Source organism: Diabrotica virgifera, chromosome 2 (assembly GCF_917563875.1).
Source record: "Diabrotica virgifera virgifera chromosome 2, PGI_DIABVI_V3a".
NCBI lineage: Eukaryota > Metazoa > Arthropoda > Insecta > Coleoptera > Chrysomelidae > Diabrotica > Diabrotica virgifera.
In genome coordinates, this window is record NC_065444.1 from 224,972,754 (window position 1) to 224,990,712 (window position 17,959).

The 17,959-nt window shown below is 30.6% G+C and overlaps 1 protein-coding gene across 2 annotated transcripts in view; it reads left to right on the forward strand.

Annotated features, from left to right (window-relative positions):
- The window catches only part of LOC114330014 (group 3 secretory phospholipase A2), a 66,076-nt gene that overhangs the window by 36,179 nt on the left and 11,938 nt on the right, over positions 1–17,959 (forward strand). For both annotated transcript variants that reach the window (XM_028279308.2, XM_028279306.2), the window contains exons 4-5: positions 5,582–5,739; positions 7,986–8,124. In XM_028279308.2, coding sequence (XP_028135109.1) covers positions 5,582–5,739; positions 7,986–8,124 — 297 coding nt within the window. The remainder of the gene's footprint in view (positions 1–5,581; positions 5,740–7,985; positions 8,125–17,959) is intronic.

Below are 17,959 nucleotides of genomic sequence, written 5' to 3' on the forward strand. Positions count from 1 at the left end.
AAACAGACAGAGTCATGTCTATTCAAAAAGAAGAAGAAGTAGAAGAGCTTAATATCGTTTTCTCCTTCCTCTATCCTTAATATTCTTATGATCCCAATATACTTGTCTACTAGATTAATAGTTATTTATGATATAAGTGTTAAAAGTACACGTTTAAGGCACGCATGTGAAAGTTTGCAGAATGAGCGATAGCGAGTTCTGCAATTCACATGAGTGCCTTAAAAATGTACTTTTTAACACGCATATCATACAATATTTTTCTACAAACGTAATTACAGGACAATATCTACAAATTCTTTTACTTGAACTTGACTGACATTCCAATTTTATATTTTTTTGACATTACATCAAAATTGCATATACGGTCAATACTTAAAATTTTTTAAAGCACTAGTGCCTTAAAGTAGCATTTTTAACGCTCGTATGGAGTGCTAAAAATTGCATTTTTAACACGGTTGTAGAAAAATTATATTATGTGAGGTCGTTAAGCACATGAAGCTTCACTGCACTTCGACCTATAGAGATCTTTTGTTCATACGTTAATCTAGTTAAACTCTAGGATGCCAATACTTGTGATGAAGTTGATGAGCTTCCTAGGTGACTTTTTTCCCATGTCAGAGGGCGTTAGACTGACCTCTTCTAGGAATTTTAGTCGTTTGCAGAACAGTGCTACGCAATTGTATGGTATATTCTGCCATTTCTTTCTCGTTATCACAGAAACCACAGTTCTCACTATCTGATTTGCCCATTTTTTTGAGATGATATCTTAGAGGTCTAGAGGGCAGTGACCGGTGGCATCTAAACATTCCGTATATGTATTTGGAACCTAGGAGTTTTCTATTGGTTCGTTGCAGCACGCGGTCATATTTTAACCAATAGTCGGCGAGGTCCCAAACGCATATACGGAATGTTATTCGGTTCCAAATTCATATACGGAATGTTAAATATTCGTCCACCGAAAAAGATAAGTTTTTATTAGAGTCTGTTAAAAGGAGATTAATTTTAAAATACTTGTTACTGTATTATTAAATAAAAATAAAACAATTATAGTATTTGGAATGTTATTTTAAAAAGACGATTTTTATTAAAGCCAATTAAAATGAGACTGGTTTTTAATACTATATTATGCAACGAGCATTTAATGATGGTCATTATGAAGCGAGTATAAGGGATATGAAACGAACTGCCTAGCGGCGAGTTTCGTATAGAATACGAGATTCATAATGATAATTAAATGCAAGTTGTTTACACGATTTTTTCCATAATCATTCACAAAAAAATATATTCAAATTTATTAAGTTTGTAACGCAAAAAAATTAAGTAGTTTGTCAGTCTGACAGTTTGTTTACATATTGAGAACTGTCAAAGAGTATGTATTTGATTCGCCATTGGTTACTGCGCGTGTGCCACCTTTATCGTAAATGGCATATCGCGATTCTATTGGTTAAAATTCTGTATCCTAATGAAAATATGTTTCATAATGAAGTTCATTATGATACAGGTAGTGACATCATATACAGGGTGAGGCAGATAACTGGCCTATTAGAAATATCTCGAGAACTAAAGTTAACAGAATCATGAAAATTGGAATACAGGGGTTTTGAAGGATGATCTATTAAATAAAAATATTTTCATCTCTTTGCAACTTCCGGTTATACCGGAAGTTGCTTATAACTTCGTTTTTTTAAATGGGACACCCTGTATATTTTGACATTTTTGGATTCTCTTCGGTGTCTTCTTTCTTAAAATATGAGGATTTGTAATGTTATACAGGGTATTTTAAAAGATAATTACGTTTTTTTATTAATTTCGTAGCAATATTCACACCCTGTAGAATTGTAGTAGTTTGACAACCAAAACTCTACTTACGTTCAAATGATTTTTATTATAGTCTACTATTGTTAAGAATCATTAGTATAGCTAAATTTTTCATTTTAGTATACAGGGTTGTTCGAAACTCGGAATGAGTATTTTCTGAGTTTTCCTAAATGGAACACCCTGTATTTTAGTATTGTAATGAAATGATATTTTATGGTACTTTTTTATTTCTTAAGCATTTCCTATACCTAACTGCTTTAATTTGTGCTTAATTGTTAGTCGCACCAACAATCTTAACTACGTAGGTATTTTGATAGCTAAACCATTATTAGTAATTTTAAGGATCTTTTTGATTAATATGTATTTATTTCTGAAAAAAAAATTTGTGATTGAATATTTTCACGGCCGACTTAATAAAATTTTACGTATTTTTTGTTGCAATTAATGTTTAGCTTAAATCACCAATAACTCACAAATTAAAGCAGTTAGGTATAAGGAATACTTTTAAAATAGAAAATTACTATGAAATATCATTTCATTACAATACTAAAATACAGGGTGTTCTATTTAAGAAAACTCAGAAAATATTCATTCCGAGTTTCGACCAACCCTGTATACTAAAATTTCGAAATTAGCTATACTAATGATTCTTAACAATAATAGACTATATTAAAAATCACTTGAACGTAAGCAGAGCTTTTAATGTCAAACTATTACAATTCTACAGGGTGTGAATGTTGCTACGAAATTAATAAAAAAACGTAAATATCTTTTAAAATACCCTGTATAATATTACAAAATCTCATATTTTAAGAAAGAAGATATTGAGGAGAATCCAAAAATATAAAAATATACAGGGTGTCCCATTTAAAAAAACCAAGTTATAAGCAACTTCCGGTATAACCGGAAGTTGCAAAGAGATGAAAATATTTTCATTTAATAGATCATCCATCAAAACCCCTTTATTCCAATTTTCATGATTCTGTTGCCTTTAGTTCTCGAGATATTTCTAATAGGCCAGTTATCTGCCTCACCCTAAATATTATAGTATGAGAATAGAAAAATTATTGTTAATGTATTATTAAAGATCCACAAGGAAAAAGGTTTTCCTGTAGTTGGCTGTTGGCTGTATACCATATCGATGGCATAATTGTGGTAAGTGCAAAAACTAAACATTTTACAGTACAGCCATTTGAAAGTTATAGGTATGTACTTACCACTTTGTACCACTATGTACTTTTCTTATATTGTACATACCCCATTTGACAGGTATATACTACAAGCTTCTAAATGAAATTAAGTAACAAATATCAAGGAAAAAATTGTTTAATTCGCAAAAAGAATGAATACAAATATTTATTCATCATCAGAAGTATCATAATATTAGAACAGTGAAGAGAAACCATTTGTGGTAAGGGCACATACAACATTTGGCTTATTTCATTTTTCTTATATTTAGCAGTTACCACATTATGTCAACTTGTATTTCTTACACGTTTCATTATTTGCTTACCACATTTGTGCACAATAAACTTTGGGTCAAAATAATGTACTATGTGTACTTATCAATTTTCTAAAAAGGTTGTACTTACCACATTTGTGCACTATACCATCGATATAATACAAAAATAACGAATAAAGTCCTTTATAAGAAGTCTATATTTAAAATCCCTAAAAAGGGCTACATCACAGAACTAGTTTTCGATTGGTTGACCAATCATCATCAGTGCTTTCGTAAAATGAATATAACCTTATAAAGTGGTGGTTTTAAAATTTTGACTACGGTTAAAAAAAGTTGTACGTTATACTCACGTGATCTTACATGCTAACCACCAACATATTTGTAATTATGTAATATATGTAAATAAAATTTGTAATATTATATTTTGGTGGTTAGCATGGTAAGGTCACGTGAGTATAACCTACAAATTTTTTTAAACGTAGTCAAAATTTTAAAGCCTTTGCATCATTTTATCAGGTTATATTCATTTTAGGAAAGCACTGATGATGATTGGTCAATCAATCTAAAACTAGTTCTGTGATGTAGCCCTTTTTAGGGATTTTAAATATAGACTTTTTATAAAGGACTTTATTCGTTTTTCTGTACTATATGGTATACAGCCAACTACAGGAAAACCTTTTTCCTTGTGGATCTTTAATAATACATTAACAATAATTTTTCTATTCTCATACTATAATATATAAATTATGATGTCACTACCTGTATCATAATGAACTTCATTATGAAACATATTTTCATTAGGATACAGATTTTTAACCAATAGAATCGCGATATGACATTTGCGATAAAGGTGGCACACGCGCAGTAACCAATGGCGAATCAAATACATACTCTTTGACAGTTCTCAATATGTAAACAAACTGTGAGACTGACAAACTACTTAATTTGTTTGCGTTACAAAATTAATAAATTTGAATATATTTTTTTGTGAATGATTATAAAAAAAATCGTGTAAACAACTTGCATTTAATTATCATTATGAATCTCGTACTCTATACGAAATTCGCCGCTAGGCGGCTCGTTTCGTATCGCTTATACTCGCTTCATAATGACCATCATTAAATGCTCGTTGCATAATATACTATTAAAAACCAGTCTCATTTTAATTGGCTTTAATAAAAATCGTCTTTTTGTTCTACGAATATTTAACATACCGTATTTATGAATTTCGCACCAAATAACATTCCAAATACTATAATTGTTTTATTTTTATTTAATAATACAGTAACAAGTATTTTAAAATTAATCTCCTTTTAACAGACTCTAATAAAAACTTATCTTTTTCGGTGTACGAATATTTAACATTCCGTATATGAATTTGGAACCGAATAACATTCCGTATATGCGTTTGGGACCTCGCCGCCTATTGGTTAAAATGTTAAAATATGACCGCGTGCTGCAACGAACAAATAGAAAACTCCTAGGTTCCAAATACATATACGGAATGTTTAGATGCTGACCGGTGAGAAGGCCAGTGACGATTTTTATATCTTTTTTACTCATTTCGAGGAGGCGTTTTGTTGCGGTGAATGACATTTTTTGAGCTTTTGCGTACCTTTGTTCTGGTGTGTTAAACCAATTTAGTCGTAGTTGATTGAATTTATAGGAATAAAAAGCAGATTTCGAGCATATAGTTTAATCAAATCTTGCCCAAGTATACTTTCGTATCGTTTTTAGTTGATTGAGTTGTCATGTCCGGAGTTCCTCTCTGATGTGGCTTTTCGATAATCCACGGAAGAGTTCTGGATCCTGAAATGGGGTACTAGCCCCTTCTTTTGCGAGGCTGTCAGCTTCCTCACTTCCTACAATTCTCGTGTGATCTGGCGTCCTCATCAAAGTTCTTGGTTGCGTTCAGCCAGCTTCTTGAGGGATTGTTTACAGTCACAAACCAACTTTGACTTACAAGTAAATGACTTTAGAGCCTTAGCTGTCTGATAAAATAAAGACTTTTGTCCTACGAGTGTCTCGGTTGAGACATTCTTGGGCACTGATGTCTATAGCATGTATTTCTGCCTGAAATATATGTAGTTGGAGCGTTTCTAAGTGATTTGGACAGCCTGAAATTGAGCTCAGTAACTCCAACTCCTATCCTTTCATCTTATTCTATATTAATATCTGTTAAATTCAACTTTAGCTACTAGTTTGGATAAAACCATCGAATTAGTAACAACTGGGATTCATTCATTATTTGCCCCATTTATTGTGCTTATTTCTAGAATCAGTATTTTGCTTTTATTCTAGGGGGAAAATACGAGATAAATTGCTAAGTTCCGATCCCAGAAGAGTAAGAAAAATGAGCGACGACGCAGTAGAGAACCTAGCAAATGTTTGTAAGGAAGATATCGAGTCGCCATTTCAAGGTGGCTTTATTTATCCAGGAACCAAATGGTGTGGACCAGGTAAATTTTTTAATACCTACCTACATATCGTCGGTCCGGGATAAGAATGACGTAACTGCAAAAAGCCAAATTTCTCAGGAGAGCAAAAAACTATTTTTAAATATTTAAAATAGGGATTAAACGCGTAGTAATCATCCAGGACCATGGTATGGCGTATATTGTTACAATGATGGCTATTAATTTTATCCCTAATAGTTCGAATTTGATTATCTTAATTAAATCCCCCATTTCAACCCTTTTACAGTTGCGTCATTCTTCATCTAAAAATTTTTAAATATTTAAAATAGTGATTAAATAAAGAGTAACCGTCCGTAGCATCGGTATGGCGTTTATTCTTACAATGATGGCTTTTAGTTTCATCCCCATTGGTTCGAATTTCATTATCTCAATTTAATGCCCCTATTTTCAACCCTATCTACAATTGCGTCATTCTTGATCTGAAAATTTTTCTTTACAAAAAAACTATTTTTAAATATTTATTACGCCGTTTATTCTTACAGCGATGGCTCTTATTTTCATCCCCATTGGTCCGAATTTCATTATCTTAATTCAGTCTCCTCATTTTCAACCCTATTTACAGTTACGTCATTCTTCATCTGAAACAAGGTCTAAAATGGCACGTATTTCAATAACGACGCAACTACCCTGTAGTGGCTCAGCACATAGTTACAATTCTGTCGCTTGTGTATCATCTGTATACAATATTTTAGAAGTTAATTACGCAATAAACAGGAATTGACAAATTTTGCAGTTACGTTATTCTTATTCCGGACCGGCTATATATAGTACTTTAATTTTTGAACTCTTTGAAACTAACTTCTAATACAGGTTACAATATTTTTTTTATATAAACACAAGCTGTGTTTATACTACTGCAATCTGGTCATCAGTTGACCAATTATCAGTTTTTCTCTAACTTAAATTACTAAATATTGCCATAACCTAAGATCTTAACCCTATGGTGTCCTCTTATATTTTTTAACAAGTATGCACTTTGAAACTAACACACAATACAACACTATGCTCTGCTTTTACACTAACACTTTTTTACGCTAACTCAAATGGTTTTCTTCGTTTGAGTCTTCTTTCTAACCCAGAGGTTACAATATAAAGTTGACAAATAATATTTCACACAAGAACTAATTGAACTATTAACTATTGTGTTTACCAAAAATAAATACGATGTTCTTATTTCACAATCTGCGTGTGTACCAGGCTTACAATAAAAGTTTTGCACACAGCCATCTAGCCGATGATATTCTACTTCGTAAAAATGTGATTTTCGTAAATTTGTAAATTTTGATATTTCTTATGAAAATAACATCAATGTTGAACACTTTCCGTGTTTTAGCAGCAAAATAATTTCAAAGCAATCAATTCCTCCTCAATATTTTGCCCGCTCTTGCTCTCATTATTTTGCTGAAGTATAACCTTGAAAATATTCAGCCCAGTCGGGATAGTATTTGACCTTGCATTACGAGCTGCCCAAAATTTTATTTTTCTAGTCTTTAGGAGGGGTCAATAGTAGTGTAAATTTAAAATCTCGACTGAATTCCGCCGTTGCGTTAGCCGCCCTCTTGATTTTAACCGAGAACCGTTTTTGCTCAATATCTTCGCCATTTTCAACTTTTCGACAAAAAGTATAAGCACTAAAATTATTGATAATGTGATTTTCTATAATTTCGTTATAAGTATTTTCGTGCGGTCGATATTTTCCGAGTTGTGGCGGAAAATAGTGACAGTCAGAGCATAATTATTAAATTATCTCTTTTATTATCAGTTTTTTGACAAAAATGTACATGTACAAAAATAGAGAGAATTAAATTCTACACAATTTTGATTTTTTTCATTTTTTTGCTAAAATCAATATTTAAAGTAGTAGGTACTTATGCGGTAATGGCGCGAGCGTAAGACCTGATAAAGCGATCAAAGCCTACAAAATCTGATATCTGGGATACCTATTTTGGATTTGCATAAATGCTTCCATTTGCATAAATGACCATTGTTTTATTTGAATGCATATCGATAGGCATAGGTGCTACAGGCTAATAACTTGTACACCTCTACTCTTGCTTATACCTACAGCTACAGATATAAGCATACCTGGTTAATGTAAAGACTTTTTAATAATGAATTAATATTTCAACCATAAGCATTTAGCATTAATTAATGCAGTCTAGTCTAGTCAATCTAATACGATTTTTTGTAAATGTAAAAAATATAACGTATAATATATTTCTTTTCAGGAACTATAGCTAACGATTATTCGGATATAGGCTTCCTTTACAAAGAAGATATATGTTGTAGAGAGCATGATCTATGTACTAAATCGTTGGCACCAGGTGAATGTAAACAAGGAATTTGTAACAATTCTCCTTTTACAAGGTAATACATTTAAGAAAATAAATGCACCAACTGTAATCACACTAATAAATAATAACAGAAATCAAAGTAAAGATGATTCAGATTTGATTACAGGACGGGGCATCTACTATGTTTATACGTATGTTACAGTTCAAGTTGATTATCCAGTTGGAGTTGACTATTCCTAGTTCGAGTCAACTCAAACGGCTGGTTTCAGTAAAAGTTGATTATAAATATAAAATGAAGATTTTTATTCAACAGTTACTAGTAAAAGTAGACTCCAACTAGTTAAAGTATACTCTTCCCAATTGAACCAGTAAGGATCTGTTTTTAGGTGGATGTGAGACGTGGCATTCAGATTTTTACGGATAAAGTTAGGTGATAACTTCGTTAATAATAATTGATTTATGCTCCTTCTCAAATATGCCCGGAACATTAATAAAAAAAAATAAAATATTTAAAAATTTCAAAAAATTTCGTTTTTTTTTTCTAATTTTTTTGCTTATAACTTTAAAACGATTCATTTTGGAACAAAGTCGTATAGGAATACAACAAAGATAATTAAATTTTCTATCAGATGCGATTAGTTAAAAATTTCTTAATTTATCACGCTTGCTGCAGAATAGCAATAAATATAAAATAAGGGGGCAAAACAAGTCTGTCTTTATTCAATGATTTTCCATCACTTAGGTTATACTTGGAACCTTCCTAATTCGCTTAGAAAATTTTTGTAATGTGCTAAAACGGTACACCAAATTTCATTAAAATTGACTTACTAGATTTTGAATAATAATTTTGCAATCTAAACTTTTTTTAAAAAATTAAAATTTTTAAAAATCTTGCACAACAAAAACTAGAACATACAAAGATTTGTCAATTTTTCTACATATAAAGAAGCACTCCACCTATCTAATACACTTTACAGAATTGAAATCGGATTATTTAAGCAGCCTCAGCAATGTTTTAAAATTATAAACAATTTTTTGGCTTATAAACAAATTAGTGCTGTGGCCAGGAGGGTGTGCTACGGGCTCCTTTATTTAGATGGACTTATCCAAGATTTTTATGTATTTTTTGACCCGTAGAACACGATTTTTTTGGATAACAGTTGATCGGGATGTCGATCAGATTGTTATAAACAAAGAACTTAAGGAATTACATAACATCGATTTATCGCAAAATAATATATTTTTTTTGTATTTCTTGGGTAATTCTAAGTAAAAAATGTTCTTACAAGTTTTTTCGTGGGATGCATAGTTTTCGAGATAAACGCAGTGGAACTTTCAAAAAATCGAAAAATTGCAATTTTTGAACGCGAATAACTTTTGATTAAAAAATAAAATAGCAATTCTGCTAACAGCATTTGAAAGTTTAAGTCAAATTATACCGGTTTTAATTATTTGCATTGCTAAATAGCTATTTGTATAACAAGGGAGGAAAGTGCTACTTTTCCTCCCGAGAATGAAGTTTGGTACACGGTTTAAGTATGTTACAAATAATTTCCTAAGCGAATTACTAAGGTTTTAAGTGACACCAAAGTGGTTAAAAACATTGAATAACAACAGGCGTATTTTGCCCCCTTATTTTGTATTTATTGCTATATTGCAGAAAAGGTAATATTAAGACATTTTTGACCAGTCGTATATCATACAAAATTCAATTATCTTTATTTTATTTCTCTACGACTTTGTTCCAAAACGAATCGTTTTAAGGTTATAAGCAAAGAAAGCAGAAAAAAATCGACTTTTTTCGAAATTGTTAAATATTTTAATTTTTTTATTAATGTTCCGGGCATATTTGAGAAGGAGCATAAGTCAATTATTATTACTGAAGGTGTCACCTAACTTTATCTGCAAAAATCGGAATGCCACCTCTCACATCCAAAAATAGACGTTTTTTCACAGATCCTTACTGGTCTAAATGCCATTTAGTAAAAGTTGATTCACACAAACAACCGATTCTAGAAATTAAATGTTATTGGATATTAGGCTTAGTCCAGAAAGCCACTGCGCATCCGCTAGGAAAAATATTCTAATTCGGATTTTTGCACAATCTTACTCAAAAAGGACCCCTTTTAACAAATTTTCTTGTTGCCAGGACCAAAAGTTGGTCAAAAATTTTTTAAACGTTTTTTTTGTTTTTTTCTTAAAATTATTTTTTTTGCACGGAACAAATTTTTTTTAGGTTTTTTGTATCATTCCAAATAGAAAAGGTCTTTAGTGACTTTTTTCTAAAGTTGATAGTTTTTGACATATAAGCGATTAAAAATTGAAAAATTGCGAAATCAGCCATTTTTAACCCTCAAAAACTATGTGAAAAACGGAATATTTGAATATTGCCAAGGTAGGTAGAGTTAGAAATACAGAAAAAATTCCTCTGATTGAAAAATCAAATTTGTTTGTTTTTAAAATAACAAAATGTCTGGCTAATTGGCTCGGCCAAGGCCATCAAATTCACTCAAAAAAAAAAAAAAAAAAGTAGGTAGATATTCTTTAAACATCGATTGATAAAATCCCGAAGAGTTTTTAGCAATACAATATTCAAAACTCCTTTGTTTTTTAATTGCTAATCAAGCGTGCGCGACACTATTTTCCACCGTTGCATGTGTATTGTGTATGCAGTATGGTGCAAATGAAAGGAATAAATTCGTTATTTCGTAAACCGGCGACTTTAAGGAAAAATCCCAAAACAGGTCGATTTTTATTTTTAATTTTTGATATTGTGACATATATGGTATAGTAGTGACGTCATCCATCTGGGCGTGATGACGTAATCGATGATTTTTTTAAATGAGAATAGGGGTCGTGTGCTAGCTCATTTGAAAGGTTCTGCAATTCTCTATTCAGTAATATAAATATTTACATAATTATTTATACAAGGTGTCCAATAATTTAATTTTTTGTCAATTTGCCAAATGATTTAATTTAATAAAAATTTTTTGGACACCCTGTATAAATATTTATGTACATGTTTATATTACTGAATAGAGAATTGAAGAACCTTTCAAATGAGCCAGCACACGACCCATATTCTCATTTAAAAAAATCATCGATTACGTCATCACGCCCAGATGGATGACGTCACTTGTATACTATATATGCCTGAATATCATAACTTAAAAATAAAAACCGACCGGTTTTGGGATTTCTCCTTAAAGTCACCGGTTTACGAAATAACGAATTTATTCCTTTCATTTGCACCATACTGTATACACATGCAACGGTGGAAAATAGTGTCGCGGACGCTTGATTGGCAATTAAAAAAACAAAGGAGTTTTAAATATTGTATTGCAAAAAACTCTTCGGGATTTCATCAATCGATGTTTAAAAAATATCTACCTACCTTGGTAACATTCAAATTTTCAGTTTTTCATATAGTTTTTGAGGGTTAAAAATGGCCGATTTCGCAATTTTTCAATTTTTAATCGCTTATATGTCAAAAACTATCAACTTTAGAGAAAAGTCACTAAAGACCTTTTCTGTTTGGAATGATCCAAAAAACCTAAAAAAATTTTGTTCCATGCAAAAAAAATAATTTTAAGAAAAAAACAAAAAAAAAACGTTTAAAAAATTTTTGACCAACTTTTGGTCCTGGCAACATGCAAATTTATTAAAAGGGGTCCTTTTTGAGTAAGATTGTGCAAAAAATCCGAATTAGAATATTTTTCCTAGCGGATGCGCAGTGGCTTCCTGGACTAGCCAGGAAATGAAGCGTTTTGGTTCGAAATTTTTTCGTCCAACATGAATTTACTTGAAATTTTCACAAAAGGTAGGGAAAAGCTCAAGGGTCATTTTCTAAGTCATCAATCTACGCTAAAACCTTAGGGGTGGTTGCCACCCCATCTCGGGGGCGGGAATTTTTAATTACATTGGAAATCGATGGAAAATGTAATTCTATCAAAAACATGTTCCTTACGTTTTCTTCGTAAAACTAATATTTTTCGAGTTATTCGCGGTTGAAAGTATATATTTAAGCATACATTTATATATACATATATAAATATACATTTAATCAAAAAACTGTAGCTTTAAAAATTGTATCTTTTAGAAACACAAACAAAATCCTTTTTTTATAATTTTTCCACAACCAATAGAAACTGAGATACGGCATGTTAAAGGTTAGCTTTTTTCGTCATATGCATAATTTGAAATATTCAAAGCCAAATAACAGAAAAACTTTGCATTTTTCGAGGAAAAGAATATTTTTTCAAGTATAAAAAAATATACCTTTCAAAAAAAAGTTTCTAGCATAAAAATTTAGCGATTTACGATCAAAATAAGGTCGGTATGTACCTAGTTTTTTCTACGAAAAAATCAGTGAAAACAACCCTCTAACTACCCGCCTAATTAAAATTGATCTTTGGCCTTCTGTAATTCTTTTTATACATTGCGCTGGAATAAGTGTTACCCCCCCCCCTTAATAACTTATTTATTTCTAGCACATAAGCAAAACGCTCGGACAGGTCGATTTTTAAAATAATCAAAGTATGTACATATATTATAACATCAATGTTTCGAACTTTACGCGATTTCTCTTCAGGTGACAGGCAAAACTTTGATTTTTTTAAATGGGAAAGTAGATCATGTGATAGCTCATTTAAAAGCGTTTGAAATACTGATTACAAAAATGTATAATACTTTAATCCTTTTTAAGAGCGTAGGCGCAAAATTTTGATTGAATTTTTTTAAACGCATTAATTTTTTTCTAATCCTGAGAAAACTAATAAGTATTTTTGAAAAATTTCAGAATAAAAGATTACGTTATTACCGAGGGCTGAAAGTCCCTTAGAATAAACAAAAATTTCTTTTGAATGATATATTTGAAATTAAAAATCCGATTAAATTTTCTTTTTTTTTCACTCCTGTGACTTGTTAAAATAATCAATATTGAAGTTATCAGGGACTTTTGACCCTAGATAATACTGTAATATTTCATTTTGCGTTTAAATTTTTCAAAAATACTTATTAGTTTTCTCAGGATTCGAAAAAAAATGAATACAATTAAAATAATTTGACCGAAATTTTGCGCCTACGGTCTCAAAAAGGATTAAAGTATTATATATTTTTGTAATAAGTCTTTCAAAAACTTTTAAATGAGGTGTCACATAATGTACTTTCCCATTTAAAAAAATTAAAGGTATTACTGTCACCTGAAGAGGGACCGCGTAAAGTTCGAAACAATGATAACGCTATAATATACTATGATTATTTTAAAAATCCACCTGTCCGAGCGTTTTTCTTATGTGCTAAAAATAAATAAGTTAGTAAGGGGGGGTGGTAACACTTATTCCAGTGGACTCTACATGTATTATCGCCCAAGAAGTTTGACCTAAATATTTAAAATTTAGAAAAATTGGAGTTTAAAGATAAAATACATATTAGCTCCAACAAGGGTGGTTTTAAGTGTTGAAATATTATAATATTATATCCTAAAGCATAAAACAATCATTATTTAACTAATAAAACCAAATGTTGACCATATTAAAGATTAAAATGCTATTTTATAATTTTTTTTCAATTAGAGGTAGTTATCTCCCTTAAAAAACCAAAAGCGTACAACGGATCAATATAGAAAATGAACTAGAGGGTAAAATGAGCCTAATCCCAAAATTGTTGTACAAATCGATGCTGGACGAAAAAATTGCGAGGTTTTGCCATTTTTCAGCTTCATTTACTGGCCTATATTTGCAAATCATAATAAGTAGTTGAAACGGTCAAAACAAAGAGACGCAGTCATCAAAAAAGCACGTGAGATTATTCGGCTGCCCCAAGTAAAAACACTGTATATCCAATTTTTTCAAAATCGCTTTTATTGCATTTTTGGATTTAGGGTGTTGTTATCTACCATTTACCAAGGAAGAAAAAAATAAAAAAATGAGTAGAACCACAATTTAACATTGCTATGAAACACAATATATCACATTCAATCTTTACTTCACCAATTTAAAACACATTATATCCATATCTCCAAGTATAAACACTGTAAATACGGGATATACAGTGTTTTTACTTGGTTTTTGTGATTTACAGTGATTTACCATGGGAATCATAGGATTTACATTTTGCATTCGCCAAGACCATTGATATCCCTAAAGCAATTTTTAGTTGTTTTTTAGTTATTAATGGTTATTGTGATAAGTGCAGTAGAAATTTGTCGTGTATAAATTATTTAAGTTTATTGCATAAATTATTTAAAATATGTTTTTAAAATTCAACGGGATGTTACCTATTAATTATTATTAAATATGAATTAAAATCGAATAATTCAGTTAATAATAAACATGTGAAATCAGAACAAAAATGACTCGTGAGAATCATCCATACTCAAAGGTAAGATATTGTTTACAGATAATAAAAAACTTTATTAGGACCGTGACTGTTTCGTGGTCAATCAAACTACACGTTTATATTAATGTTTTTTTATACGTGTATCCTTATATACCGGGTGTCCACTTACATTTTCCCCCATTTTAACTGCCTATAACTTCTAAACGGCTCAAGATAGAAATATGCAGTTTTCACTGAAATGTTTTATTTTAGTAAAAGTTTTGTCTGAATGGATGGAATTTTTTATATCGCTTTCAAATACGAAATAAAAAATGGCGGATTTTTGAAAAGAACTTTGTTGACTTTTTTTAATGGAACACCCAGTATATTCTTTTGTAAATTGAAAGAAAGATCATTCACCTATCTAGCGATATAAAGTTTTTCAAAATCGGTTGTCAAATCACTGAGTAATTAATTTTTAAAATGAGAGGTGCAACGTGGATATCACATACCTAAATAACATAACTAAGCAAGTTATGTGATTTTCACATTGCATCTCTCATTTTAAAAATTAATTGCTCAGTCATTTGACAACTGATCTTAAAATATTTTATATCTCTGGATAGATAAATGACCGTTTTTTCAAGTTTTTAGGAAATGCCCATTTTTCATATCGCTTTTAAATAAGAAATGGCGGATTTTTGAAAAAAAGAACGTTGTTAACTTTTTTTATTAAAACACCCAGTATATTTTTTTGTGTCTTGAAAAAACGGTCATTTACCTATCCACCGATATAAAAAATTTTAAAATTGGTTGCCAAATGACTGAGCAATTAATTTTTAAAATGAGAGATGCAATGTGGAAATCACATAACATAATATCATTTTACTCAGTTATGTTATTTAGGTATGTGATATCCAAGTTGCACCCCTCATTTTAAAAATTAATTACTCAGTGATTTGAGAACCGATTTTGAAAAACTTTATATCGCTGGATAGGTAAATGACCTTTCTTTCAATTTACAAGAAAATGTACTGGGTGTTCCATTAAAAAAAAAAGTCAACAAAGTTTTTTTTTCAAAAATCCGCCATTTTTTATTTCGTATTTGAAAGCGATATAAAAAATTCAATCCATTCAGACAAAACTTTTACTAAAATAAATATTTCAGCGAAAACCGCATATTTCTATCTTGAACCGTTTAGAAGTTATAGGCAGTTAAAATGGGGGAAAATATAAGTGGACACCCGGTATTTTGACCTGCTGAATTCGAATTTCAAACTTGCATTTGCGTCGGAAGTGACGATAATTTATTATAAACAATTTAATTGTTTAAGTTATTATAATTCATAAACTAAAAAATATAGATCATATTTACAAAATGCATTTTGGTCTTTTAAAAAAACGTACAAAATGATGTTTGGTAAACCTTGACCAATAATTAGACTACAGGTGCTGCAAAATGAGTGCCAAAACATTGTAAAAGTTACAGAATTTAGTCGATTTTTCACTTGTAACTCTATGCTGAATTTTGAGTAAGATAACTTTATAATAGCCCAAATAAATAAAAAAACTACAAGCTGTAAAACTAAACCTTAATCTAATATATATTATAAATATTATATATAACAAAGTTATAACAATAAACGGAAATTTTTTATTAAAAAATGCATAATAAATATAATTATTTGTTTATATAGAGAATTTAATATAATTTGTATATTTATTCAGAAATAATAGAGAAACTTATTTCTTTGATCTCTGAAAACGGTGTCAAAGGTCGTTTTGGCGTACTTGGTCAGTCTCTGAGACACTAGTGGACAAGTTTTTTCATAACTCTGGATAATAGCAATTACATGACTTAGACATTGACCATTAAATTGTTGTAATTTGTTATATATTTGTTAAAGGAACTTGAATAAAGTATCATTTGTAGTACTTAATGTCTTTAAAACGTGGGATATTTTGGGCTATATTTTCAGGTTTGCCAAATAGAAACACTGTATGTGTTCAAAACCTAGTCGGGAAATAAAATGCAGACATAAAAATATTTACTAAAAAACAAGAGTATTTTTTGTTAAATTAATGTGTGTTCACTTTTATTTCAAACAAAACAGAAATTTGAAAAGTCCTTTACGTTTTCTACTCTGGTGAACATTTTTCGAATTGGCGCTTACAGTGTTTCTACTTGGGACAGCCGTATACTTGGTGAGATTATACTCGTATAATCAACATTTACTGAATCGATCCAGGAATAGTCAACTCCAACTAGTAAAAGTTGAATTAAATTTTTCAAATCAACTTTTACTGCTCGTTTTAGTTGGAGTTGACTCGAACTAGGAATAGTCAACTCTAACTGAGAATCAACTTGAACTGTAACACGTACACTGAACTGGGATCAAATATTTTCATCTCTTCGGTGTAATTATTAAAATAATTACCAAAGATGCAACTAGCACCATCTATGAATAGTTAGTCAAAAGATTCAGGAACTAAAATTCGAATTGTTTTCCTGTCCTGTAATCAAATCTGAATACTCGTAACTTATCTCGTAATTCAAAGTCTATCCTATGCCGATGTGCGCTTTTATCTTGGAAGTGGTTCCCACCCCTTCTCGGGGGTGGAAAATTTTTTGGTCAAAATAACCACGAATACGGTTAGAGAACCTAATTCTAAGCAAAAACTGTTTCATATTTTTTTTTGATAACTCTTTTGAAAACAGTAATGAAAGAAAAAACAAAATTGTTATCTGAAAAAACCCTACATTTGTGGTGGTGTACGGTGTACTGTATCCTGTTTTCATATCTCTTATCATTTTCGAGTTGCATGGAGAAAAAGGAAGATTTTTAAGAAAATTTAAAAATGTGCTCTATAATTTGATCTTATTTTGTTTTCAAAAACCATTCATTTTAAACCCGCCCAACTTTTTAAATATAGAAATAACACTTTAGTAAAAAGTTTTGTAGAAGGAAAACATTTAAATTCTGGTGGATAAGGGGTTAAAACATACTTTTCATTTTTCCTTAAAATATATTAGTCGTTAATTTTTTTGTAGTATTTCTCGCTTAGTTTGAATGTAACTGACATTTAATAGTGATTGAAAAGACCATTATACCCCTAAAATCGACCATTTCTCTGATATTTTAAGTTGAATACATCGATTTTGAGCATGCACAAAAACAATATTTTTTCGCCTATCATATCTTTTTTGTATTATAACTAGAAGATTCATGAAGAAATGAATCTCTTTGATTTTTCATAAGGTACAAAAATGTTTTATACAGTTTTTTGGTTAGATGCATAATTTTTAAGGTATTCGCAAAAACCGTCCGAAAATGTGTTATTTCTCAATGAAAGTGGCCAATTTTCAACCGCGAATAATTCAAAAAGTATTGAGTTTTAAAAATATATATATAGAACACCCATTACCAAACAGAGTCAAACAGTGAACCAAATAGAGAACCAAACAAAATTAGGTTCTCTAGCCACTTCCGTGGTTATTTTGACCAAAAAATTTTCCACCCCCAAGAAGGGGTGGGAACCACCACAAGATAAGAGCGCCATAGTATATAGGGTAGGCTTTGTTTATTGAG